At 40.8% G+C, this 27179-nt stretch overlaps 5 protein-coding genes across 5 annotated transcripts; all 5 read left to right on the top strand.

Annotated features, from left to right (window-relative positions):
* Positions 1–7411: 7411 nt before the first annotated feature.
* LOC102718810 (glutamate decarboxylase 1-like) lies at positions 7412–10711 on the top strand. Its single transcript, XM_040522052.1, has 5 exons — positions 7412–7658; positions 7778–7982; positions 8995–9410; positions 9499–9805; positions 9896–10711. The coding sequence occupies exons 1-5, from the start codon at positions 7573–7575 to the stop codon at positions 10358–10360; spliced, it is 1479 nt and encodes a 492-aa protein (XP_040377986.1). The 5' UTR covers positions 7412–7572; the 3' UTR covers positions 10361–10711.
* Positions 10712–11071: 360 nt separating this feature from the next.
* LOC102714166 (transcription factor MYB77-like) lies at positions 11072–12062 on the top strand. The gene has a single exon (XM_006651137.3). The coding sequence runs from the start codon at positions 11097–11099 to the stop codon at positions 11838–11840; it is 744 nt and encodes a 247-aa protein (XP_006651200.2). The 5' UTR covers positions 11072–11096; the 3' UTR covers positions 11841–12062.
* Positions 12063–14066: 2004 nt separating this feature from the next.
* Positions 14067–14684, top strand: LOC121054006. Its single transcript, XM_040522855.1, has one exon. It carries the CDS (start codon positions 14067–14069, stop codon positions 14682–14684), a length of 618 nt encoding a protein of 205 aa, XP_040378789.1.
* A 1084-nt stretch (positions 14685–15768) lies between these two features.
* Positions 15769–16413, top strand: LOC121054008. Its single transcript, XM_040522857.1, has one exon. It carries the CDS (start codon positions 15769–15771, stop codon positions 16411–16413), a length of 645 nt encoding a protein of 214 aa, XP_040378791.1.
* Positions 16414–17686: 1273 nt separating this feature from the next.
* On the top strand, positions 17687–25730 carry LOC102719087 (anaphase-promoting complex subunit 6). The gene is made up of 16 exons (XM_006649637.3): positions 17687–18080; positions 18847–18981; positions 19074–19147; positions 19430–19469; positions 19645–19690; positions 19869–19948; positions 20061–20236; positions 20326–20451; positions 20729–20803; positions 21624–21749; positions 22219–22288; positions 22683–22765; positions 23727–23840; positions 24143–24242; positions 25164–25199; positions 25395–25730. Exons 1-16 carry the CDS (start codon positions 17715–17717, stop codon positions 25485–25487), a joined length of 1740 nt encoding a protein of 579 aa, XP_006649700.2. The 5' UTR covers positions 17687–17714; the 3' UTR covers positions 25488–25730.
* Positions 25731–27179: the final 1449 nt, after the last annotated feature.

Genomic DNA, 27179 nt, shown 5'->3' on the forward strand with positions numbered 1-27179 from the left:
CAAATAATAGAGTACATGCTAACTGAGCTTTACATTTGATTAGTTCTTGGTCCCGCCCCTGCACGTAGGTTGTATAAATGGGTTGGATCCGTAGTGGAACCCTTTAGATATCAAAAGCATATAATAAACAATAAGTTAACCATATCCAGCAACGGAGTGGCTGCCACGATAGCCACGCGATTGTTCAATCTCCTCCACGAAAAACTAACCACTGCTTCTCAGGTTCTCAGGTCGATATCGTTACAGGCTTTCCAAATGTAATTATCTCTGGGATTTGAATCTTATACTAAAATATAAACATTTCTAACATTTTTCATAATATTTATCTTATCAATCAACTATCATTCAAAGTTTTCTCATTTACCCCCGCTTATCTGACCATCTATATCCATTCCCCATTTATTAAGGAACACTAATAGTATATTATTTTTAATCTTAATTTTTACTAAACAATAAAAAATATTTACATTTTAGGATAGAGTAGCACGTGGTACTCATATCGGATAATGCTTTAAACTTACGAGACATCAACACACAGTCACACATACGAGGACTGACTTTATAGATTTTATAGAGTAATAGTGGAATAGGTGGACATCGACATAAAAATTACTGACTTAAAAAGTCCCTTTTTACCTTTTTCAGATGGGCATACAACTTGAAAACAAGTGTGCTCGATGTACACATACCCACGCCAGCCACATGCCAGCTTCCGCTATACCCGACGACGGGTCGCCGGCTCGGTGGCACCGGACGTGGCTTCGAAACCATTACATCCGCCCGCTATCCTACGGGCAGCGGCACTCTGTTTTCGCGACACAAATATCGATAAATTAAGCAGCAAGGCAGTCGAGAGCTTTTTTTTTTTCGCACGAAACCCCCCCGTTTTTCGCAGAGGGTGTCGTGCCATCGGTGCACTGTGCACGCATGTGCGGTACAGCGTCACGTCCCTCTAGAACCGCGGGGGGGCCAGGATGCGAGTCGGTGGGCAGCGGCGGGTGGGGTGGGGTGCCAGGGTACGTGCCACGCCGACGCCGCGGAGGAAACAAAAGCAATGATGATGGTGAAGCGAGGAGCGACGCTGGTTTTTTCTTTCGAGGGGGGGGAGGTGAAGCCCGTGGGCCGGCCGCGCACGCGGGATTTCTCAGCCGACGGCGGCATGGCCCGCAGGGAGGCGCGACCGGGGACGGCGGTTTTTCGTCTCGGGGGAGAGGATGGGAGGAGTTGGACGCGGTCGGTCGTTACCCGCGCGCGAAACCGCCCTGCCGCGTGCCGGCATGCGACGTGACGAGGCGACCACCCGCGCGGCGGGAGAGTGAGGGGGGGGGGGGGGGGGGGGGGGGGGAAGGTGGGTTCGGCGCCGTGACGGTAGCAGCCCATCATATCGTAGGTCCAAACCACGCGCCGACGATACCCCCGATTATTTATTTATGATAATCGCGATAATTACCTAAGAATAGCACATGTTTGAATTTAAAATTTTTAATAAAATTGCCACGGTTTCATGTGCCAAACAATACAATATGAAACGATTATAGCGCGGTGGTTAACGATTATCGCCACGGTTTAGATGAAAACGATAATCAGAACATCTGAGATGATAATCGCTGTGGTTCTTGTGATATCGATTGTTTTTTATGTGAAAATCACGTTGTATGTCACGATTATCACGATATATGTCATGATTATCATGATATATTGCCATTATTTTTAAAATTTTGCTTCTAACCGTTTTGAAGTTTTTAAATTCTCGCAATATTTATTAAACTAAACCACGATTTATTGTTATCATGTTCTGACACAATAACTTATTATCACAATCACAACAATAATAACAGCAAGAATCGCGATATTGCAAACCACGAGTAGAACCATGTCCTGGTGGTTTCTGGCTGGGCATCTCGCAAGCGATGCGCAGCACATATTCCTTGGCTGAAACCCCACGATTTGGGCTTCGGACGAATCGCGTCAAGCTCAGGTTTCCTTTGCATTGTTTGCTTCCGTGGGGAAAGACTTCGCCCCCCTTCCTGCGTGTACAGCTTATACTTCAAATCTTTAATGCAACGGGAGCCTAATAGTCAGATTAACTGCTCTATGTTGATTGCCTGGACGTGATCAGGGTATGCGTCATTTGATAAGTGGGTTTATGTAATTAACCGGGGAAGTTGTCGAAGTCTAGGGCTCTCCTCTGAAATGCATTAACTTGAAAGTAGTTTATTTCTTGCGGTTATCATGCCCTAGAAACATTAGTCCACTAATTAAAAAGAGATTTGCTTCGGTCCAACAAAAATTATTTCGACATACCGGTACCTGAGCTACCAAATTCTTTTCTACCATTGGACCTAGCTGAGTAGGACGTACACTTACCATTGGAGCTAGCTGAGTAGGATGTACACGGTTTAGATTCAATGATCAAAAACGATTTGGTATCAGTACCTCAAGATAATTTTTGTTACTTTTTCTTGGACTAAAGTAAATCTCAACTAAAGAATAACACAAATCATCCTTCCGTTCCAAAACTACACTCGATCACCTTGAGTGAGTCCTTACCCTCGTATTCCTACTTTGCAGCTCACCAGTTTGTTCTAGTAAGTTGCCACCGAGTGCACTTTCATGTTCTAAGGCCTTTAATTATTCAATTATTTTGCTCATAGTATTTCCAGCGACGGAGCTTGGAAATCTGTAATATGGATTCAGGTTGAACTTTATGTTATAGAAATAAGAGAGTGAAATTGGTCGATACATTGACATTCAAATGGTATAGAGCTATCGAGGTACGGATTTTGATAAAATAAATGATTTTTTAATCCCTTGAACGGCTAGTTTTGGAGATGTAATTATGTAATGGCACACGCTTATTTAATAGACTAATAGTTTTGGAGTATTACCTGACACTGACGAAAAGAATTTGTTGCCTTTTAATAGAAATATGTATGTGCATGGCAACGCCTGTCAAATCAGATCTATAACACCAATAATAATGATAAAACACTGAATATTGTGGTGGTTATGCACGATGTGAGAAGGATGAACAGACGTGTTGTACCTGGTTAGAGGAAGAAAGGGGGTGACAGGAGAGATATTATTGTTGAATCAGCATTACCACCATGGTGTACCTAGTTCTTTTAAACCAATAAACATTTCCCTCTCCTCTTCCACTAGTGAGTGGTAAAATTTTCGTCGTTTTTAAGCATGTCTTAAGTACTTGCAATCGAGATTCTCCTATGTTCAAGATATGCTTTATCTATGGTCACCTAACATTGTTAGGTTTGTTACTTTAAAAAATTACTTTTTGTGTCACAAAATAAATAAAACCTAGTAATAGATTAAAATATACATTCTACTACTGCTATGAATCTAGACAAATGTCTAATTCATTACTAATTCTTTTATTTTCATTTTAAGATAGAGCCAATAACACTCTCGTGTACTCCCTCCGGTTTTTTCTGACGTTGTTGACTTTTTTATTTACGTTTGACCATTTGTCTTATTTAAAAATTTATCCAAATATATAAATTATAAATCATATTTAAAGTTAATTTAGTAATAAATCAAATCATAATAAATAGTCAATAATTATATAATTTTTTTAATAAGACGAATGTCAAACATAGATAAAAAGTCAACAGCCTCAAAAAAATAAAGGGAATATATATTAACAGTTTAACCAAAAAGAGCATTACTGGATGATAAGTGTACATGTCTCGTTTATTTGCAAGAAAAATAGCAATAGCGCTAATGGGTTTCATTAAGGCTAGGAGTACCTTTTGGGCAGCTTGCTGACGTCCTGAGCTGCTCAGCAGCCGAACATTTCTATCACGACCTTCTCGATCGAAGCAGATGTCAAACGTGTGGCGAGTGACGCATTTGGTACAAGATAAACGAAAGGGATCTGAAAAAAGTAATGAAATAAAAATTATATGTCCCGAATATGTGTCGATCTACATAAGGCTAACCCTTCCCTTTCTGATGTAGTACCAAACATTAATTTTTCGGTCGAGCTCGTACAAGTAATTAGAGGTGTAATTAGGCCAGCCCACGAGTCTACTTGTAGATCAATTAAATGGGTAACCCATCAATCTATCTATTTAATTAGCCTATAAGCGAGTTAGCGGGTTGACCCACTTACATGGTGACACCTTACAAGTAATCGGTCCTCCCTATGGTAAAACGGAAAATTTGTCATTTGCTTTCTTTAGACAGACTTTTCTATTGACAATGAATCACAAATATTTAATTTAGAGTAAAATACATGGATAATTCTTAAATTTGACTATATCCATAAAGTTTTAAAATACATATTTAGATATCTAATATTTGTTTAATGTATCATTCGTCTAAAGTACATATGATACAACTCGGACACTATTGTAGCCATCCGCCATGATGAGAATCTATATTTAAACCCCTACACTATAATATGCCCCCAAATCAACTCACACAACACTCATGGTAAAGGAGGTGAAGAGACGATGATCAGGGCGACGATAAGTCGACGATTGTTATAACCAAAGGTCCACAAAGCCGAGATATACAATACGACAGTGAGATGTTGATTCCATGTGTTCAATGTAGCGTGATTAATTGTTGCCGTAAAAACGAACAAATCTTAATTTGTGGGAGCAGTGGGATTTGATTTGGAGGCATACAACAGCAGAGATTGATGGCTACATCGGCATCCGAGCTATGTTATTTATATTTTCGACCTCAGATGACATATTAAACTAAAATTATGGATCTTGACGTGCATTTTACAAGTTCAAGTCGTCTATATGACACATGGGTTCAAATTTAATAATTGACGATGTATGTGCTCTTTAATTTAAAACATAAAAGTGTTATGTATAATTTTGTCTGGAAAAATACTTTTATAAACGCATAGTAATTATTAGCCTTTATAAATTTATCTCAATACATAATTTTGGTTTAAAGATGACACACCCTAACGATCTAATTAAAAATATATAGATGTACTCTTTCCAAAACAAAGTTTTCCATCCGTCCCAAAATTTGGGATGAGGTAGTAGGATATATTTAATGCTACGAGAGATTAAAAAATACAGAAATAAATGCTATCCAAATAGAATAAGAAGTGTCTGCAAAAGCATATCAGACAAACATGGGCACAACAAGGACTAACTCTGCAGAAGAAGATAATAGAATATAAGCACCATTTCCTTTTTTAAAAAAAACAACAAATCAAAGTTATCAAATAAGTCAGCAACCTGTGGCTGTGTCTTTTTAGATTTTTAAGAAAGATAAAAGATTATCTGATTTTTTGATAACTATTTAATGATGTAAACCATGAAATTAGCTATTATATAGATAAAAAATCTATTTTAGAAAGACAAGATGATGAACTTCAATATAAAAATTTCTTGTAAAAATACACCGTTTGGTATTTCAGAAAACGTGCGAGTAAAAACTTTGAAAAAAATTGAGAAAAATTTTGGTTAAAGAACGCATCTATAACCCAAAGTCCGCACCACAAATTTGCACGCTTACCTTTTCGTTTTTGCTTGTGTTTCTTAGCCAAAATTTAAATTTTTATCCTTAAATTTAGATTTGATTTAGCGGTTTCTTCGTTGTAGTTTATTTTTTAGTTTTACCTTTTATATAATTAATAACACGTATATAAAGATTTTTTTTACAAATTATTTTATTCGTGAATATGTCTTTTAGCTCAATCACCCCTTATCATCGACAACCCAGCAGATGATGTTTTATGGATCATCGTCGATGATCACCACCATCCAAGAGTTACGGAAGATAAAACTCCAAACAAGCCTACCGCAATAAGCATCCTAAAAGACAGCCCTAGACAACCTAATTTTAGAGGAAACCGTGATGGTTTCAATTTTGAAGGAAGAGTGACTGTGATTGCGTTTGGTTCTATGAACCAAGAGCATGAGAACTTTTGCTGTTCCTACGTTGCAAGGCCAAGATGAAGGAAAATTAACATATGCCCAAACTTCATGTTTTATTTAGGTAAGATTTGGCTAGATAATAGAGGATGGGAAGGTGTAATGATGATTATTGGGTTAGATAATTCCTGCATCCCGACTCCCAAACATCCATTCATCTAATCCTGTACTTTGTTCTCATTCAATAGCCTTACTGCTTTACCGGAGGCGAGCTATGTTCTAATTAGAGGGAGCATGTGTTTCCCAAATCAACAATGCTTTTATTTACTTGACCATTCATGGTCAGACTATACAATAGTCGTAATAAATAATTGCAACTAGAATCGCACTGTAGGTAAGTATTATGGGTTATTTGAGGCAAACCATAAAATATCATGTAATATTAGGACAATGTTCTTTTATCCTGCTTATTCTCAAATTTTTTTTTCTTGGTTTTAGCATGTATGCTTCTTGAATTGATAAACGATATATTTTTTAAAAAGGTTTCTATATAGATTTTTAATAGTTAATTTCATCATTTAAACTATTAAATAACTATTAAAATCAAATAATATTTTATCTCTCATTATTAAAAAACACAACCTAAGCGGTGCAGGAAGAGAGTGAGGTGAAAGAGAGTGTAGATGTCCCTCTATAAAGGGCAACACCTACCGGCTCCAAAATAAAAGGGGAGAATGAAAGAGTATACTGTGTAAACAATGATTGAAATTATCATACTAAAGCTAATCAAATGATATGTTATGTCATCTATTATTTAATAAATTACATGAATAAAATTAGAGATAATGTCCATCTTTATTACTAAAATTAATCTAGCAACCTAAAGGTATATCCATATATTTTTAATCAGGAGAACGATGCTTTTATTTACTTGACCATGACCATTTATGATCACATTATAGTAGAGTATTACTCGTAATAAACAATTGTAGTTAAAAATCGCACCCTCCCTAACGACCTAAAAATGTCTTCACTTGTTCTGATTGGACGGACCATGTGTTTTACAGATCAACAGAGTTTTGTTTATATTTGACCACTCATGGTCAGATTTTTATTTCATTTTAAAGAAGACTACACACCGTCTTTTATGTCTCTCTCAAAGGGTACGAGTAATAGTAGGGTTAGTTTCTCCCTCTCTTCGTTGGACAAGTACGCAGTTACACACACCGTGCCCCTTTTTGACCAACGAGCGAAAATTGAACCAAATCAAGCAGTGACAATTTTAACCTCACGCGGCGATTAATCTATTCTGCACGAGGGAGGCTAGGCTCGCCTTCGGGCCCGGTCCCTGCTTGACTTTTCCCACCACCTGCAAAGTCGTTGCCCTCTGATAGACTGAGCCGCGACGGCGTGGGCTCCTTGCTAGCTCCCTCTCTATTTCCGTCCCTTTTGGCCTCGTTCGACGAACGCCGTCTCCACGTCACCGTTTTTTGGGTATAAAAACCGGCGCGTCCCCTCGCCTCCAGCCACACCAAAACCACTCGCATCCGTTCGTTTTTTTGAGTCCCCCTCTCAAAAACAGAGCCCAAGCGTGCCACGAGCCTTCTTGTCCTGGCTCACCTCTAGCTCTGCCGCCTCCTCTTCTTCTTCTTCACCGAGGCAAACGCTGATAGGAGGGAGCTAGCAGGTTGATAGCTCGGCGGGCAAGATGGTGCTCTCCAAGGCCGTCTCCGAGAGCGACATGTCCGTCCACTCCACGTTCGCCTCCCGCTACGTCCGGTCGTCCCTCCCGAGGTACGTGCTGCTCTGCTCTTGCCGGTTCTTGGCCCAATGGCGCACCTAGATGGCCGGAGAGAGAGCGAGCTTGCTCCGTTTCATGGAGTCATGGGAATCGATCGGTTGTTTGCTTGCAGGTACCGCATGCCGGAGAACTCGATCCCGAAGGAGGCGGCGTACCAGATCATCAACGACGAGCTGATGCTGGACGGCAACCCGCGGCTGAACCTGGCGTCGTTCGTCACCACGTGGATGGAGCCCGAGTGCGACAAGCTCATCATGGCCGCCATCAACAAGAACTACGTCGACATGGACGAGTACCCCGTCACCACCGAGCTCCAGGTACAGCAGCACAGCGCGCACCAAGCCTCTTTTGCTTCCCGGAATTTTCTCGTGTGATCGATCCCAACCTCGCGTGCACATTGGAAAGCCCGGGATATTTGGCGGCGAAGCTGCCTTGCCTTGGCTTTGCCTGGGACCGCCCTGGCACGCACTGCACGATTGATGAAATGATAAATTGGTGATGAGAATCTGTCAGGCTCGCCACCTGTATTTGAAGCTCGTCATTCATGGGGGAAGAACTTGGCGCAGTTTCCGAGATGATTACGCTATCTCTCCATTTTTCGCATTAGAAAAAGATATAGAAAGTCCCATAAATAAAGTATGGGGATGGGTACTAGTATCACTGTAGTACTAATGAGAGTATATGAAAGGTACATGAATGAAGTAAGGGGATGGGAAAACAGGCATAGTTTTTCAGACTTGAAACAGGGCCATCCACTGAGGGCATGTTTAGCTCCAAAAATTTTTTTCCCAAAAACATCACATTGAATCTTTAGACACCTAAATAGAGCATTAAATATAATATAGATGAAACGAAAAATTAATTACACGGTGATGCGAGAAACCGTGAGATAATGTTTTGAGCCTAATTAGTCTATAATTAGCCATAAGTGTTGTAGTAACCTAAATACGCTAATAACGGATTAATTAGGCTAAAAAATTTGTCCAGTGGCTTCTAGACGAGCCATAAAAAAAATTTTCATTCATGTCCAAAAACCTCACTCAACATCCGATCAAATATAACACCTAAAAATTTTTATTTTCTCAACTAAGCACCCCTGAAAGTCTGAAACGGCAAGGACAACAGTCAAAACTTATTCTTCCAGTCTCGGGGACAAAGAACTACTCACAGAAAAAACATCCCAACTTTCCCTTTTTACTTGAATGCGACACATAAGTTAACTTTTTTGGGCCAGACCTGTTCTGGGCCAAATGATTTACTTCTAGCATTGGATAAAAAAAAAATGTTTTGGGCCGGGCCGTTAGAGAGCTGACACGCCTCGACCTGCAGAACCGGTGCGTGAACATGATCGCGCATCTCTTCCACGCGCCGCTGGGCGAGAGCGAGACGGCGGTGGGCGTCGGCACGGTGGGGTCGTCGGAGGCCATCATGCTGGCCGGGCTGGCGTTCAAGCGGCGGTGGCAGAACAAGCGCAGGGCCGAGGGCAAGCCGTTCGACAAGCCCAACATCATCACCGGCGCCAACGTCCAGGTCTGCTGGGAGAAGTTCGCCCGGTACTTCGAAGTGGAGCTCAAGGAGGTGAAGCTCCGCGACGGCTACTACGTCATGGACCCCGAGAAGGCCGTCGACATGGTCGACGAGAACACCATCTGCGTCGCCGCCATCCTCGGCTCCACCCTCAACGGCGAGTTCGAGGACGTCAAGCTCCTCAACGACCTGCTCGACAAGAAGAACAAGGAGACCGGGTAACTAACTAACTAAACTAAATTGCTTCGACCACCTGATCGAACACGCCGGAGAAACTGGGATTGATCTCATGGCGGTGGTTTGCAGGTGGGAGACGCCGATCCACGTGGACGCGGCGAGCGGCGGGTTCATCGCGCCGTTCCTGTACCCGGAGCTGGAGTGGGACTTCCGGCTGGAGTGGGTGAAGAGCATCAACGTGAGCGGCCACAAGTACGGGCTCGTCTACGCCGGCATCGGCTGGTGCATCTGGCGCAACAAGGAGGACCTGCCGGAGGAGCTCATCTTCCACATCAACTACCTCGGCGCCGACCAGCCAACCTTCACCCTCAACTTCTCCAAGGGCTCCAGCCAAGTCATCGCTCAGTACTACCAGCTCATCCGCCATGGCTTCGAGGTGAGGTTTCTCTATCAGGAACATGGCGGCTGATTGATTTTAAGTTTGGGTGAGCTGACACGACGTACGGTGGATCCGATGGTGTTCCAGGGGTACAGGAACATCATGGAGAACTGCCACGAGAACGCCATGGTGCTCAAGGAAGGCCTCGTGAAGACGGGGCGGTTCAACATCGTGTCCAAGGACGACGGCGTGCCCCTGGTGGCCTTCTCCCTCAAGGACCGGAGCCGGCACGACGAGTTTGAGATCTCCGACATGCTCCGCCGCTTCGGCTGGATCGTGCCGGCGTACACCATGCCGCCCGACGCGGAGCACGTCACCGTGCTCCGCGTCGTCATCCGGGAGGAGTTCAGCCGCACCCTGGCCGAGCGCCTCGTCCTCGACATCGAGAAGGTGATGTACCAGCTCGACGCGCTCCCCTCCAAGCTCATGCCCCCCGTGCCGCCGGCGCCGCTGCTGGTCGCCGCCAAGAAGACGGAGCTCGAGACGCAGAGGTCGGTGACGGAGGCGTGGAAGAAGTTTGTGCTCGCCAAGAAGACCAACGGCGTCTGCTAGTCGATTACCGTCGGCGCGCCACTGCCTGGCATTAAACCGCTCCTAATTAATATGGTTAATTGCATTACACACCGTTGGTGCATGGATTGGCGATCATGGTGTGAGCTACCGATGTACTGTAGTAGTATTTTTTTTTCCCGTGCTAATTTGAGTGGAGCCCTCAATTCTAGGTCCAGGTGGTAGAGTTCATAACCAAAAGCTTTGGTCTTGTTTTGTTTTACATTTCGATAATTTGTGCAGCTGCGCTGCACTGATTTCCTGAGAGTTGAAAAGTTTGAAACTGTACGATTTTGTTGTTCCCTGTACTAGTGAGCTGCCAATGTTAATGAAAATTATTTCTTCACGATCAGATCGCAAAATTTGTGTTTGATGTTGTGCAACTTCTTGCTTTCGCATCCCTCTGTATCCACACCTTTCCATTTTTTTCCCCTTAATTCCTCTTTTTCATCCAGATTGAGAAGCTTCTCTACTCGCCCTGGAACATTACAACAGCTCATCCATCTTGTCCTTTTAGCAGTTTGTTGGTACAGTACTAAACTATAAACTACTGATAAGAGTTTGTTCTTTGGAAAATTAGGGTTCAACTGAAGCATACTCGGATTCTGCTCCTTCAAAGAAATCATACTCGGATTCGGCATACTGGCGATTGGCCTATATAAGCAACAGTTAGCCGCGACGCTCAGCCATCGAACTGAGCATCATCGAAGGGGAGAGGAGAGGAAAAGGGAACGGATACATGGCATTGGAGGGCGAAGGCGAGGGCGGCGGCCCACCGGCGAAGAAGGCGGGGTGGAGCAAGGAGGAGGACGAGCGGCTGCGGGAGATGGTGAGGCAGAACAAAGCCAAGGACTGGGGCGTCATCGCCGCCGCGTTCCCCGGCCGCACCGACAAGTCGTGCCGCCTCCGGTGGCGGCAGCACCTGGACCCCAGCGTCGACGCGCAGCCCTTCACCCCCGACGAGGACAGGACGATCGTGGAGCTGCAGCTCGTCCACCGCAACCGCTGGTCCACCATCGCGGCCTTCCTCCCCGGCCGCAGCGACAACGCCGTCAAGAACCGCTGGAACACCCACCTTCGCAAGCGCCGCGCGCAGGACGACGGGCAGCAGCAGCAGCAGCAGCCGCTGGAACGGGCGCCGGCGTGCCTCCCACTGTTCCCTCTGACGCCGGGATTCCACCACAGCACGGTACGGCCTATGCCGGTCGGGGAGAACGCCCCGGGGCCTGAAAGAAGCGCGTTGCCGGAGTGCCTCGAGCTTTTCCCCCTGTCTCTCGGGGATGTCATGGACAATGCGACCGGCGCGGCGGCGATGTATGTGGATACGGACGGCATCTGCTCGCTCACCGAGATGAGGCTTTCACCGCCGGCGGTGGATGTGGATATCGGGGCCGTCTGCTCGCCCACCGACACCGAGTCGAGGCTTGCACCGGCGACGGTGGTGTTCGACGCAATGCCGCTGCAGGCTTTCTGGGTGGAGTAGGCTCTATTTAGTTCAAAAAATATCCGCGTTCACCTGTCACGTTAAAGCTTTGAACATATGTATAGAGTATTAAATAGGGTCGGCCTATTGATCAAAAGTTTAAAAATTTTAATTCTATCAATTAAATCCGGTCAATGTCGTCGGATGATAATTTAAAGATATACACGCAAGTCAAAAATTTCATACACGCCCCCTCCCCCAAGTCCATGTATTACGCGTGTGTTTGACGGAAGAAAAAAATCAAATGTTTTATCAATAGTAAAAGTGTATTAAATATAGTTAAAAGAAATAATCGGTTGTACGGTTTAGAGGGAATTTGTGAGACGGATATTTTAGACCTAGTTAGTGCATGGTTAGCTATAGCTGCTACACTAACTCCCATGTGGAGGATACTACTAGTAATGCAAATTGAGAGCTAAGAGCAGGTACAATAGCAGACTATAAACTAGCTATATGTGTATTGAGAAGAGAAAAGAACAGTGCGCTACAGATTTATAAGACAACTGCAGAGATACATGTGTGTATGACAGGTGAGACTAGATATTAATTATGTATATGATTATTGTATAAATTGACTATTAAGTTGGATATAGATTATTCGTAGAGGTTGTTGAACTTGCTCCAAATATGCATGCAAATTGGCCCAACGTGCATGTAGCACTTTACCTGGACGTGGGATTGGGCCTTAGGAAAGGCAGATAGGCCTTGCGTGGGTTAAGCGTATGAGCGTATCAGTACGTGCAAGATTTGATTGTTTAAAAATACAAGACCACCGATTTTAGGCTGCGGTGTTCTTTCTTTTGATAAAAGATTTTATATAATATAAATAATTGAATTAGCTAATGCAGAGTTAAAATTATACTTTTAAAATATGAGATGATATTGTTTATAAATAATTTTTTTATAAAATATACTGTTTAAAGGTTTGAAAAGCACGCATAAAATATCAAGGATAAAACTAAGAAAAATACAGGGAAATAACGCAGTAGATCAAGCTTTTTCTTAGAATTTCATGAAAACTTTTTTATCTGTGAATTAGAGAACGTTTAATATACTTTAGCTGGTTGGATAGATCTTGGTTTAATTACTTAGGAATATAATAATTTAAACATATTGGAAATCGGATCAATGACCAAAATGTTTTTCAGTATTGACTCTTTTTTTCATATACGTTAGTAACACAAACCCATTTTATAAGGGTGCCTGTAAAAGATAGAGTTATGATCCTTAATTAATACAACCAAAAAAAATTCTGTTTTTCTTTTTATCTACTCTCACATAACAAAATTTCTTTAATAAATACTATGAATCGGCTATAAGTTATAAGTTGTTGTTACGCATAATAATAATTTCTCTCTTTTATCCGTGTTACCTAATTTACTTATATGATGATAAGAATTAACCAATAAACATCTTTGTACAGGTGCTCTTATAAGATCATCGTAAGGTTAGCTATCTAATACATTCAGTTGAGAATTCCATATGCATTTAGATTGACCCGAGGCGTATGCACCACCTACTCCGAAATGGATTTGGTTACTGGAAAAAGCAAGCCATGCGTGAGTTATTTAGTACTCCGTGTACCGTGTAGTACTAATTTACAGTATATTAAGGCATCAATTTTTTACACTGAAAAATATGATAATAAAAAACTCTCTTTACTTTTAAAAAATGGATCCACCAATTTAATGACAGATTAAGGTTTTGATTTGATTTTTTTCTTGCAATTATATGGATTTTCCTTCTTTTTCTCTCTTACTGAATAGAGATGGCGTTTAATGTACTTTTATTGTAGATACATATATACAAAGAGTGAAAAACATAGAAAGAAATTGATAGGTGTCATTTCATTGGCAGGAAAGGATAACCCGTCATAACTTATTTCCACAACCTATCATGCAGTAAAAACCCAGCAACGAATGAATTCGTCGTTAATGTAGTATACGACTAGTACGTATAATAATAATCATTTCGATTCATATTAAAAAAAACTTTATTAGTTTGTCTAGATTTAACTGTTTATTAATATATATATGTTTTATATATATGTTAGATTCATCAACATATAAATGATTGTACGTAGGGTCAGAAAGTTTATCATATAGAACGGAATGGAAATGCAGTGAATTAATATTATTATAATTATAACTATTCTACTAATCGCTCAACTTCAATATCATCCTATAGACCTATATTTCATTGCGCACACGCGTTCGTTATTTGCAAATGGATTTCTCGGCCTCCGTCTTCCAAATCTGCTCCTTCGCCGTCGCGGCCGTCCTCCTGGCGACCACGGCGGCTGCCAGGCCAGCCACGTCCACCATTGCCACCGTGGCGGCCGCCAACGCGACCGTGACGGCGCGCCGCGACGGCCACGGCCGCTCCTCACCGCTCTCGACGGCGACGACGGAGGAGCAGCAGCAGTACATCTGCTACCTCTGCCGCGGGCGGAACCCGCTGATGATCCGGTGGTGCCCCCTCGACGAGGACGAGTGCCACGTCGCCTGCCTCTCGTCGCCGTCGGCGTCGCGCGCCTCCTCCTCCTCCTCGTCCTCTCCGCCGCGCGCGCCGGCTCTCCCCGCCGACGACGACGACCGGGGGCACGACGACTGCTACGTCATGAAGCTGTACCCGGACGGCAGCTGGGTCGTCGTCGACGTGGTCAGCTGCCAGGCGTCGGCGGGATGCTTCCTCGTGTGCAGCGACGCCTACGCGCTGCCGTCGTCGTCGACGGGCGCGGCCGGCGAGACCACCCCGGCCGCGATCGGCAGCCCGCTGCCGCCCCGCCTGGCCGATTTCGAGCGGTGCGGCGACCAGCTCTACCCGCGGCCGTCGAGCCCATGACGACGCGTACGTCTGCAGTTGACTCGACCAGACGGAGTGACGGACGTAACGTTGGACATAGCACTAAAACTAGTGTCAGTCTCTGCATCGATGTAGGCAATACGGTTGACAAAAATCCAAAGAAATTCAAGTGATCAAACAAATAAAAAGTAACATTTTAACGTAAGGTTCCCATTTTGCTCATGAGACAGAACCAATCAATTCATATTTGCAAAATACTCCATCCGTCTCACGGTTAAGGCCTTCTAGCTAGCTCTACTTTATTTATATGAATACTAAAAAGATCTAAAAATAAATAGATATATATATATATATATTATATTTATCTATGAAATAAATACGATACACTTAAGTACTTAACTTATCTGAGCTTGCAGCTTGCGGTAGCAACACGTGAACTCCCCCGTTCTCTGGCTAAAATCGTTCCAACCTTCCGTTTTCGGTGGTTAGTTATTTTCGGGGGCAAATGACTGATCGTCGCTGCATATCTTTCAAACAGAATCCACTTGTGATTTGCACCACATTCTTATTTGTTATTTGTTGGCTAGTAGCGTTGTGTATAGTCCGCGTGATTGGACTGGGGATATGTATGCAAATGGTTCATAAATATGAGTAGAAGAGAAAGATGTGCTCTCATACTACAGGGAAGAAATAAACAGATAATTAACAGATTGATAAGTTCAAATTGAAACAGATACTCTCTCTGTTTTTATTTAATATCGTTGATTTTATTTGTCTTGATAAAAAATACATGGTTATTAACTATTTTGTTATAATTTAATTTATTACGAGAGTAACTTTAAACATGACATATAATTCTGCATATTTGCACATAAATTTTAAATAAAACAAACGATCAGACGTATATTCAAAAGTTAAATAGGTGAAATATAAAAACGGAGGGACTAATTATCAGGATTCAGATAACGCTCTTACAAAGAAAGAAATAAGTTATACTAGCATTAAGTTCTCATATAGTCATATTTTTGCTGGTCTGCATGACTGATATTCTTGGTCAGAATCGCTTATAAACGAGACAGGCTGCACGCATCAGCTCTCATTAATTTCTCAACCTTTTTGCAAGATGCCTCTCTCGGTCTCGGCCGCTTCCATCCACCATGCTTCCTATCATGTACTCCTCCTACTCATCGCAGCCACCGCCACCGCCGTGTTCACCACGGGCGGCGACGGCGGCACGGGGGTCGGCAATGCCACGGCGACGACAACGACGGCAGGCGGCGGCGGCAGCACGGAGATGTACATCTGCTACCTCTGCACCGGGCGCAACCCGATGATGATCAGGCGCTGCCCCATCTACTGGGACTTCTGCCACCTCGTCTGCTACGCGCCCGGCGCCACCGCCGCCGGCGGCGCCGCCGTTCCCGTCGAGCCCGCGGCGCCAGGGCGACCGGTGGGCGGCGTCCCGCGCGACGTCGTCGACGAGGAGTGCTACGTCATGAAGCTGTACGAGAACGGCAGCTACGTCATCGTCATCACGCTGGGGTGCTCCCAGACCGCCAGTTGCCTCCTCTCCTGCGGCGGCGGCGACCTCGCAGCCGGCGGGGAAGAAGCCGGCCGGGCACCCCTGGGCGCCGCCCCACCGCCGGTGGCAGCGACGGCTCCCAAGCGCACGCTGCAGATGCCGCCACCACGCGTCGCTGATTTCCAGCGGTGCGGTGCACAGGCGATGACCGCTCCGACTCCGAGGGCCATCACCGGCGGCTCGTAGCAACCGCGCTCGCCGCCGATGCACGCGACAGCGCCATGGCTGACGTTGGTGGCTTCGTGCCCGTACCCATTAATTTGTCTCCGCATGAAGTCGTGATTAGAAAAAAGAACAGCGCAATAATAGTTTGGAACATTTGAAATTCAGGAGAAACATAAGAATTTGCAGCAACTCGAAAAGAATAGCTTCAATTTAGATTTTCAATTTCCGTCGCAAGAGAAAAAAAAAATCAAACCGTGAAAGACCTGTTCTTGTTAGTCTACCCACCGGATTATTCAAACATAATTATTTGCTCCACACTTTTTAAAAACACATTTTCTTCAAAACGTTTCTATGGTGTATTAAGTATTTGTTAAAGTTTATTTTTTGTAATATTCAATTTACCTGATAATTAAGTTGATAATTCGGGGGTAATAATACACTCAATAATATAAAACACTTTCTTAGGTGAAGAATATCAACCTAAACATGTAAATTTCAATGTTTCTAAATTGCAAAATCTACTTTCTCTATTTAAATAAATACTCCATCCGCTTTTTTTATTTATCGATGTTGAATTTTGAGTCTACATTTTATTATTTATCTTATCCAAAAATTAGATAATTATTAATTATTTTGTTATGATTTACAACCTCCGTCCCAGTATATATGGGATTCTGACTATTCATTTATAATTTTTAACCATTCGTGTTATTTAAAAAATTAGTGCAAATGTAAAAATTTGTAAGTAATATTTAAACTACTTTTAATAATAAAGAAAATAATAAAAAAATAAAAAATATTTTTAATTTTTTTAATAAAATAAATGGTCAAACATTACAACAAAATCCCTTATAATGCGGGACGGAGGGATAAATTTTTACAAAAAGTACTACAAGCATGACTTGTAGTCGCGCATTTGAATAAAATTTTTAAATAATATAAATGATTAAATATAGATCCAATGATTACTGACATCAAATAAGAAAACTGGAAAGATTATTTTTAAACTAGAAATGGAAAGATAATTGAAAACTGGAAAGAATATATTTAAACTAGAAATAGAAATATTTTGGAACGAGAGGACTATAGTACAGTAGGCTTTGGCAGCTCCAGACGAAACGAAATCCTCTCCTTGATGGGATTCGGCTCGTTTAGGCCCATTGGGCCGGTGGGCCTGTGCACCACGAGTTGTTGCGGCGACCCGCGGCGCATCGGGAGGTTGGGATTCCGACCGCGCCGCCGCTCCAGTCCAGTCCTCCATTTTTTTTTCGCCCCGTGAGAGAAATCCAAATCACAGCTCGCTCCGCGAACCCTAGTGGCGGATGCGGGATACAAAATTCGGTTTCCCTCCAGTGCCGCCGCCCTCCACCGCCACCGCGTCGCAGAAGAACCCCAAGCGGAGGAGAGAGGAGGAGGAGACCACCGGGGCGGAGGGGGAGGGGGAGATGAGGGAGGATGCGGTGGAGCGGCTGCGCGGGGTGGTGCGGGACAGCGTCGGGAAGCACCTGTACGCGTCCGCCATCTTCCTCGCCGACAAGGTGGCCGCGGCCACGGGGGACCCCGCCGACGTCTACATGCTCGCGCAGGCGCTCTTCCTCGGCCGCCACTTCCGCCGCGCGCTCCACATCCTCAACTCCTCGAAGCTCCTCCGCGACCTCCGCTTCCGCTTCCTCGCCGCCAAGTGCCTCGTGAGCTTCTCCCCCGCACCCTTTTTCGGTCTGCCATTTCGTCGAACGTGTTGCCTGCGTACTGTGTATAGAATAGAAGGCCCAGTTTCACTGCCCCTGTTAATGTCCTGGCGCGTGGCTGCGGTTGAGCTTCTTTATCATCAGCTTGTCTGACCTGAACGTTACATCAGTCAGGACACTGTTTGGGAGTGTTTTTGTTGATTAGATTCTGTTCGTTTGCAAGCACTCGCTGAAATTTTGCTTGAACGCTTTTCAGCTCGAGCTATATGAGTTGAGGCATGGTTCACGCTGGAGGATTTCTATATTTTCAGCTTCAGATAAAATGCTTTGCTGATGCTTTAAAATGATTAAGATAATATACTTGCACTATTTTGACCTGAGCATTTTTTACTTGGGCATTCCATCAAATAAATGGGTGGGTGCCTAGCTTGGTTCTTAATAGCTGCTCTAATCTGAGAGTTCGGTTGATTAGAGTATGTGCTTCCTTCTTCGGACTTCAAGATAAAAGAGAATTTTGTTTAAGTTGTATGTGTGCCTGGAAATTGCAAATATGAAATTGTGATTTTTAAATGTACTTCTAATACTTCACTCTAGAAAAGTGAAGCATACAAGAAAGCCTTACTATTTAGTTTAGATTTGTTCTGATTTGTGCTCTAGTATGCAGTACCATGTAGCACAATATAGAAAGTTGAAGTCTTTCATTTCGTCTAGTCTTTTTCATATTAGCTATTATTTCATCTTGTTTTATCATTCTTTTGTTGGTTAGGAAGAGTTGAAAGAATGGCATCAGTGTTTGATCATACTTGGAGATGCAAAAATAGATGAGCATGGAAATGTTGTTGATCAGGATGATGGCAGTGACATTTATTTTGATAAGGATGCTGAAGATCATGAGATCAATGTGTGCTGGCTCTTCTCTCTCCCCCACATTTCCTCTCTCGCTCTCTCTCCCCGAGTAGCATATGATGATTGATAGTAATTTTTGCTTGCCAGATCAAGGCGGCAATATGTTTTTTACGTGGCAAGGCATACGAAGCACTGGACAACTGTGACCTTGCTCGACAATGGTAAACGGAGTGTTTCATTTATTTCTTTTGTTTAAATGTGTATATGTCTGAAAAGTTTATCGCTGTATTGAGTGTATTCAGTGGTGCTGGTACTGGTGAATGATGATGCAGTTACTTTTAAGTGTTTCTTCTTTTACACCTTTTACTTGGAAATACTGCTACCTGTCACTGATATTTTCTTTACTTGAAATTAAGGTTTAAGCAGGATGTTATAATCAGTGTTTTTTCATTCTCTTCTGGCCAATTAGCTTGGCTAAATTGGTTTCATTTTTGAAATCCCAGGTACAAAGCAGCAGTTAAGGCTGATCCATTGTGTTACGAGGTGAGAAGAATCATGTAACTCTTTAGTACAATGTTTTTTCAACTACATGAACCACCCTTAGTTTGTATGTTTAGTACCATATATGGAATTTGGCATCCAGATGACAACATGAAATTGGTCTGTTGTGGTAACCCCATTTAGTTCATTCCTAACATATTCTGTATATACATGTCAGGCACTTGAATGCCTTGTAGACAACTACATGTTGACATGCGAGGAAGGTAAGTTTGACAAAATCAATCTCCCCACCCATCTGTTATGTCTATCCTAGGATATTCTGTTAAATAGTATAATGTTTATTGTTATTACTGGACCAACTTTAAGAAATATATGCCTTAAGGTTGAATTCACAATCCGCTCTTTGTTCTTGGTACTAATTGTTGCGCAATGGTATGTCAGAATCTGAGCTGTTGTCCTCTCTAAAATTTGGAAAAGAAGATGGGTGGCTCTCAGCATTCTACTCATGTTTGATAAGGAAGGTACACAACTGATTAACTTTGTTCTATGCAATTTAATTAAATAAACAATATGTGTGTCTGTGCTCACTTGTATTTCTCTTGGTCACGATTTGTTTTGTTTTATGTGCTCTAGCATGAAAAGGAATATATAGTGGAAGCAAAATTCAAGGAATTTGAACGAGAATCTTGTAGTATTTCATCTTTGAGTTCAGGACAGACACTGAAAAATAATATTGATGTTTTGGCTTGCAAAGCTGAATACTACCATCAGAGTGGGGAGTACCAAAAATGTTTTGAACTCACATCCGCGTAAGTTGGTAAATGATTCATTGTTAGTTTACATCTGTTTACTTGAACAATATTGGTTTATCATCCTAGTGATGCAATATCTACCTCAGGTTACTTGAAAGGGATCCTTTTCATTTGAAATGCACATTAGTTCATTTGGCAGCTGCGATGGAGCTTGGCCATTCAAATGACCTTTATATTTTGGCATGCAATCTAGTAAAGGACTATCCTCAGAAGTGAGTATCCCCACTGGACTGCCCACATTCAGACACACATAATATGTGTTCTAATTGCTGTACTGTTCCCTTTCATTTGCATGAAGCAATGAGATATAATAACAGTCTTAGTTGTATGCCATATTCATTTTTCTACAAGCTTTCGTTTTTAATGCAACTTGTAAAATCTAGCCTTAAACAGTGTTGTAATTTAGAGTAAAATACACTTGATTATTTATTGTCAGACATGAGCAATCAAAGGATATTGTTTTGATGTCAGTTGTCGTTCCATCTGTAGAGCTCTTTCCTGGTTTGCTGTTGGGTGTTATTATTACTGTATTAAGAAGTATGATCAAGCACGCAGATACTTTGGGTAAGCATATTCCTCTCTTAATCACTACCATACTATTGTTACTTGAAGCTTCATTATTGCATTTTTGTTCTTTACCCGTACAGTTTATTTACATGTATATCGTTCTTTGTTTTTCAATAATCAAATTGTTCTTGTCATTCTGTCATTATTACCTTGATTGTATTGAAACAAAACACATGTAATACCCTACCCCTACATTTTGAGAAGGATACAGGATAGTTTAGAAGATACTCCTATGCCTTCAATGTTGAGATGTGAGATAAAACAGGATACGAGTAATGAATATCCTCTGTAGTGCAAATCGGCAACAATGTTCTTGCATAAGATAAACACTTTTGTCAAGAAAACGTGTCAGACATAGTATAACATATGTGCTAAAATGGTGTTACAATAGTTCAAGTGGAGAGGGCCGTGTTTGCTGCAGAGGTTGAAGATACTATTTCTCTTGAAAACATGGTGCCATTCCCTCCTGAAACAAAGGCATTTCCAACTGATTGATCATTTTCATATAACAAACTCTATTTTTTCTTTGTAAAATATTGTCATTTGGCTTGTTAGAGCAATGTAGTGATATGTCAGATGGTTTGTAAAATGAAACATATTTGTTCAATAATTCTCCTCGATCCAGGTTCAAATAAGACATGTATCATGTATGGCAGTTATACCAGTCCAACAATGGATAAATTGGGTTTGTTTGTTCAATGATCAATGTTTATTGCACAATTTATTTATGATGGGGTCTAACGCTTTTATGACTTCTTATACCCTGTTCTTGTTCAATTAGCTGTAATGTGTTTTGCACTAATACATTTCCTATCAGCAAAGCTACAGGGTTAGATGGGACATTTCCTCCTGCTTGGATTGGTACTGGTATTGCTTATGCTGCCCAGGAGGAGGGTGATCAGGCAATGGCTGCATTTCGGACAGCTGCTCGGCTATTTCCTGGGTCAGTGATTTTTTTTCCTCAAAATTTCAAAGTAACTGTTTATGTAAAAAACTTGTTCATTTGTTCTGTTATTATTATTATTATTATTATTATTATTATTATTATTATGCTGTATATTGGAGCAAAATATGGATTAAACTAATTTGAATTTTACCGCTTAATGTCAATGCAATATTGACACCAGAGCACAGTTTATTTGTCTAAGGAGCAATTATCTTAACGCAACTACTTGTGTTATTCCTTTCTACTGGATTTCATTTTTGGTCTTCTATTCTGGAAGCTGCTATTCATTGTTTTTAGGGACAGTGTGACAAGCTCTTTTGAATCTTATACGCATTACTGATTATGAGCATAGTGGATTGAATTCCTCTTATTATTCTGGAGCGTAAATTCTTGTTGCACTTTACTTACCTCACTGCTGTTGTTTTCTGTCCTTCATCTCACTATTTATGAAAATTATTTTCCACAGATGTCATCTGCCAACTTTATACATGGGCATGCAATATTTGCGAATGCACAATTTCAAACTTGCAGAGCAGGTAATAACTTGAGAAATCCTACTCAGACTAACCTCCCAATGATGATTCCATTATGATGGAGAAACTATACTTAGAGTTCACCTTTTACTGTTCTTTTTTCATTCCCTTTTTTTGGCACAATTAGGAGGTTTCAGATGGTAATAGCTGTTGGTCAAGTGCTGACAATAGCATCCTGTATTTGCAATCCCGGACCGGGTTATAGAAAATGAGATCAATATGCACAACTTCCTCTTGACTTTTGCTAAGCGTTTTTGGTACTTACTGAATACTATTTATTCTATCTCACAATGGGCACCTAACATTGGTAGTTTGTTATTTGCAAAATTTCTTTTTTGCAAGACATAAAAGTTCTGTCACCATTTTTTATCCCCATTTTCTTTCTACTGTGATGCAGTTCTTCATGCAAGCAAAATCTATCTGCCCATCTGATCCACTTATATATAACGAGTTGGGGGTTGTAACTTATAATATGAAAGAGTAAGAATTTCTCTGCTTCAAAGGTTTCTGTTGTATGTTTATTCTATTATTATTGGACCCAGTGATTATCCAGTCTCCACTTTCCCTTTTAGATGCTTTGCTTTCTTGAACATCATTTACACTTAACTCTGCTAAATAAAAAAAGGGAAATAGTTGATAAGGGAAGTTATATATTTGATATTCCTACAAGAAAAATGTTATGCTAACATGGATGTTTTGAAAGATGTCCATGACATGCAATATTGATTAGGTGATTCTGAAATTTTACTAGAACCTTGCTGTAATATCCATAGTCTTGGATGTAAAGCATTCTTGAAATGGGGTGATGTTAAACCCTGGTTCATGTTAAGGTGACCATGCAGAAAATGGGTAAACTGGTGGAGCTCTGGGATAAAAAATAATAAAAGGAGAGTGGCTTCAGGATAAAGAAGAAAAGATAAGCTAGGATGATGGTGTTTGGAGAGAGAGAATGTTTCATTTTTCTTGGTTGATTCATAATGGTTGCATTGCTCTCCCCTCTGTGTGGACAAATGCTTCACATAAATGTTCAATGAAGTAAACCCAACTAACATGGCAACTAATTATTCTTATCTTTAGTTTCCAAGTAATGCTGCACCAGCTGTGTGCCGAATTAATGTAACTGATACACTAATCTTCTTTCAACACTATAAAAAATGTGTTTTCCACTTATATTATGATGATTGGAATTTGAGAATGTATGTTTAATGCCCATAAGCCGATGATCCATATACAAGCTTATTTTTTATTTTCTTTCCAAACTCTCTTCAACCTTTCCATCAAACACAGAATTGAAATTCCATCCCATTAGATTGGTTGTTTGCTGAACAAAATGTTGACCCCATCCAGTTTTAGTGGTAAAATGCATGGTTTTTAAAAAGATTTGTATCTGCTGCTCTTGAAGGAATCACAAATTTGATATTCTAGTTTCTTTAATGTTCAGGTATCAAAAGGCAGTTCAGTGGTTTGAGCTAACACTGGAGCATACTTCATCCTCCTTGAATGAAATGTGGGAACCAACATTGGTGAATCTTGGGCATGCATTGCGGAAACTCAAGTAATGGAACCATCACATCACATTGTTATGCTTATTTTGTTAAGTCTGGATTTCTTTGTATCCAGAGCTAGTCAAGCCTAAACTGCATGAAACTTTAATTAAAAAATGTATTAGATTTTGTGCCTAGCATGTCCTCGCCTGAACTATTGAAGAGCATTTCTTTGCGCTGAACAGAAGCTTTGCTATTAGTTTTGACAGCAATAACAATAACAACACAATGATACTAGTGCTCTTTCTTTTTGGTTGCCATCATCAGTTGTTAAAATATCATACTGGAGCTAACCCTTTTTTTGTTCCAACAGGAAATATCAGAAAGCAATATCATATTATGAAAAGGCACTCACCTTTCAAACCAAAAGTTTGAGTGCATTTGCTGGTCTTGCTTACACTTACCACCTTATGGTAAATTCTTCTGTTCCTTTCCAATCCACTGCTTTGAACGGTACTGTTTCTATTTAGATGCTGGCAATGGCATGCTGCACTGGCATACCATAAAGGTGATGTATCATGTGCATAGAGCAGTTGCAAATTCTGACAGAAGAACCTGGAAGATGTGTGTTAGGGCTCATGGTCTATCCACAGACTGATCTTTAAACTACTTTTGATATTCACATGATCAAAAGTTCAAAACTAAGTTTATGCAACTGGTACTTCAATTACGACATGAACTCTTATATGTTACAGAGCGCTTACCATTGAACCAACAATGTACTCCCTCTATTCCAAAGTGTAAGCATTTCGGGTTGAACCTTATACCAAAATATAATCATTTCTAGCACTACTCATAGTACTATTTGTCTTAACGATCACTTTCCGTTCAAAATTCTTCCTGTTTAACCCCCATCAATCCTCTCACCTCCCATCCATAGTTCCATACCTCATTTCTCAAGGGGTGTTATAGTCTTTTCTTCTTAATCTTATTCCCTTCTAAACAATCTAGAAATGCTTACATTTTGGGACAGATGTAGTATTTGTTAGTTCCCCCCAACCACAAGGGAGAAACTACTAGACAGAGCATGATGAGATACCATTGGAAGAATAAAGAACAGAGTAATGAGAGGGCGATTTGATGTTAAGTTCTAACAATGTTTTCAGGATTACCTTTTGTGTTAGACTACTACCTTTAAATGAGTAATACGAAGAAAATTAATGTTTCGGCTTAAGTTGCCATGGAAGCAATGTTTGGTTTCAAGGATGAGACCTGTTATTCTGGATTCATTTGTTTTACTTTGACGCTTTCACTGTTTAAGCCTAAACAAATATTTCCTCTATTATTTTCTGAGTATATCTGAATTTTACTAATACCATCTTTTAATTACACAGGATAAATTCGAGGCTGCGATAACTTACTACCACAAGGTGACTCTAAGATCATTTTTAATTAGCTGTCATTTTCAGAATACATCTTTCTGACCAAACTCCTTTGAGCTCCCTACTAGTTCAACATAGGGACATTCTGGTGCATAGTATATCTTCACTTTGTGTATGTATGCAATAAAAGTTTTCGAAGTATTAAACTGACGAGCCATAATATTTTCTCTGCATTTTCGTCAGGCTTTATGGTTGAAACCGGACGACCAATTCTGCACAGACATGCTAACATTAGCCCTAGAGTCCAGCTGCCAAAGCACTGCACGGATAAGATAGCTTGTGCAAACGTGCAGTCACTGTTCGTAAACTGAAACAGGTGATGTTGTATCTTAGGGATGTTGTATCAATTCTAATCATCTCTAGCCAGTCATATGTAAAGTTAGTGTGTAATATATAATTCTCAAGTTCATTCATTACCCCATATTGGTTCTGGTGCATTGTCAAGATTTTGTTACCCTGTATCATTTATACAATATTTTTTACCCTGTATTGATGTAAATACTACCCATTCATTGTTATCATGAGTAATTTTGTCAAATTATTCTGCATGTTTGGAAAGATTAAGGTCAGCCTCAATTGGAAGAGGGAACTTCACCATACATTCTCGTGATAACTGAGAATTTCCTAAAAAGTTTGGCTGGAATCTTGCAATTTTTTACGAAGCGCCCATGCGCTTTGTGTCTCTTAAAATTTATGGAGTTTGCGCTCAAACAAATGAAAGAAATAATGCAGTATATGTTATAGCAGTATAGTTGATGAAATGTACTGTTGACTGCCTGCTGTTTTCAATATTACAGGGGCTTGGTTTAGTCGGCATACTATAAATGATGTTAAAATTATGGCAGATATCATTAATATTTGAAAACAGATAATGGAATTTGGATAGGTTATGCAATTATGTTATGGTTTAGCGAATCTGGCCATTGTTTCACTGACAATGTAGTAAGGAAGTAAATGTGCCGTGGAAGGTTGGTAATTTGGGCCAAGACACATGCCATAGGATTTTCTTGGATGCTCATGATTAGGATCGCTATCATTCGGGTATTATTTCTAATTTGGCTGGTAAATTATTTCGTGCTGAACCTTGTTCAATAGGAATCACTTGATAATGGTTAGGAAGTTTTTCATTTAGGCCTAAGAAAAAGCCAAACACATATTTGCAAACGATAAATAATTTATGAATAAAACTTTTATATAAGATTCTTAGCGATCTAAAACCAAGTTTAAAAAATACTTCAGTGAAAAAGACTTAAAATCAATTTTAGGTTGAAAAAATATTAAATTTTAGCTTATAAACATAAGCAGAATTAAAAAGAAGGGTGTGCCAGTTAGTTGATTAGTTTCACTACCAACAGCACCGGTCAGAACTTTTTCTATTTAAGCCCTTTATCTATGTAGAATTGCGACGTGCTCCATCTTTTACTTATGATTATGCCTATAAGCCAGAAATTAAAATTTAAAAACTTAAATTTGAAGTTAGTTTTGGAGGGTTTTATTGTATTTTATTTTTCAGGATTTTCTTCAGATCACTACAAACATGTATAAAAAAGTTTTTTTACGAATTATTTTTTAATCGCTAATAAGTTGTTTCACTTAAGCTTGTTTTAAATGAAAAGATGATGCTTAATATGAGGTCTTACATTTTCGTACTCTTTTCATGTAAAAGGATTAACATGAAGAGGGTCATTGTTTCGTTTTTCAGTGAAAATGACAAATAACATATTTGCAAACAAAAAATAATTTGTGAATAAACCTGTTGTAGACATATTTTTAACGGTCTAAAAGCAAATGATGAAAACTAAACTATGATGAAAAAATATCTCAAAATCAACTTCAAATTTAAGGTTAAAAAATTAAAGTTTGGTATATAAGTAAAAGCAAAAACGAAAAGATTGATAATAGAAGACATGATGGTTGGAGCATATATATTCATCCGCCTAAACTTTCAAAGGTATAGACCCATGTCTA

This window comes from Oryza brachyantha, chromosome 3 (genome assembly GCF_000231095.2).
Source record: "Oryza brachyantha chromosome 3, ObraRS2, whole genome shotgun sequence".
NCBI classification, from domain to species: Eukaryota; Viridiplantae; Streptophyta; class Magnoliopsida; order Poales; family Poaceae; genus Oryza; species Oryza brachyantha.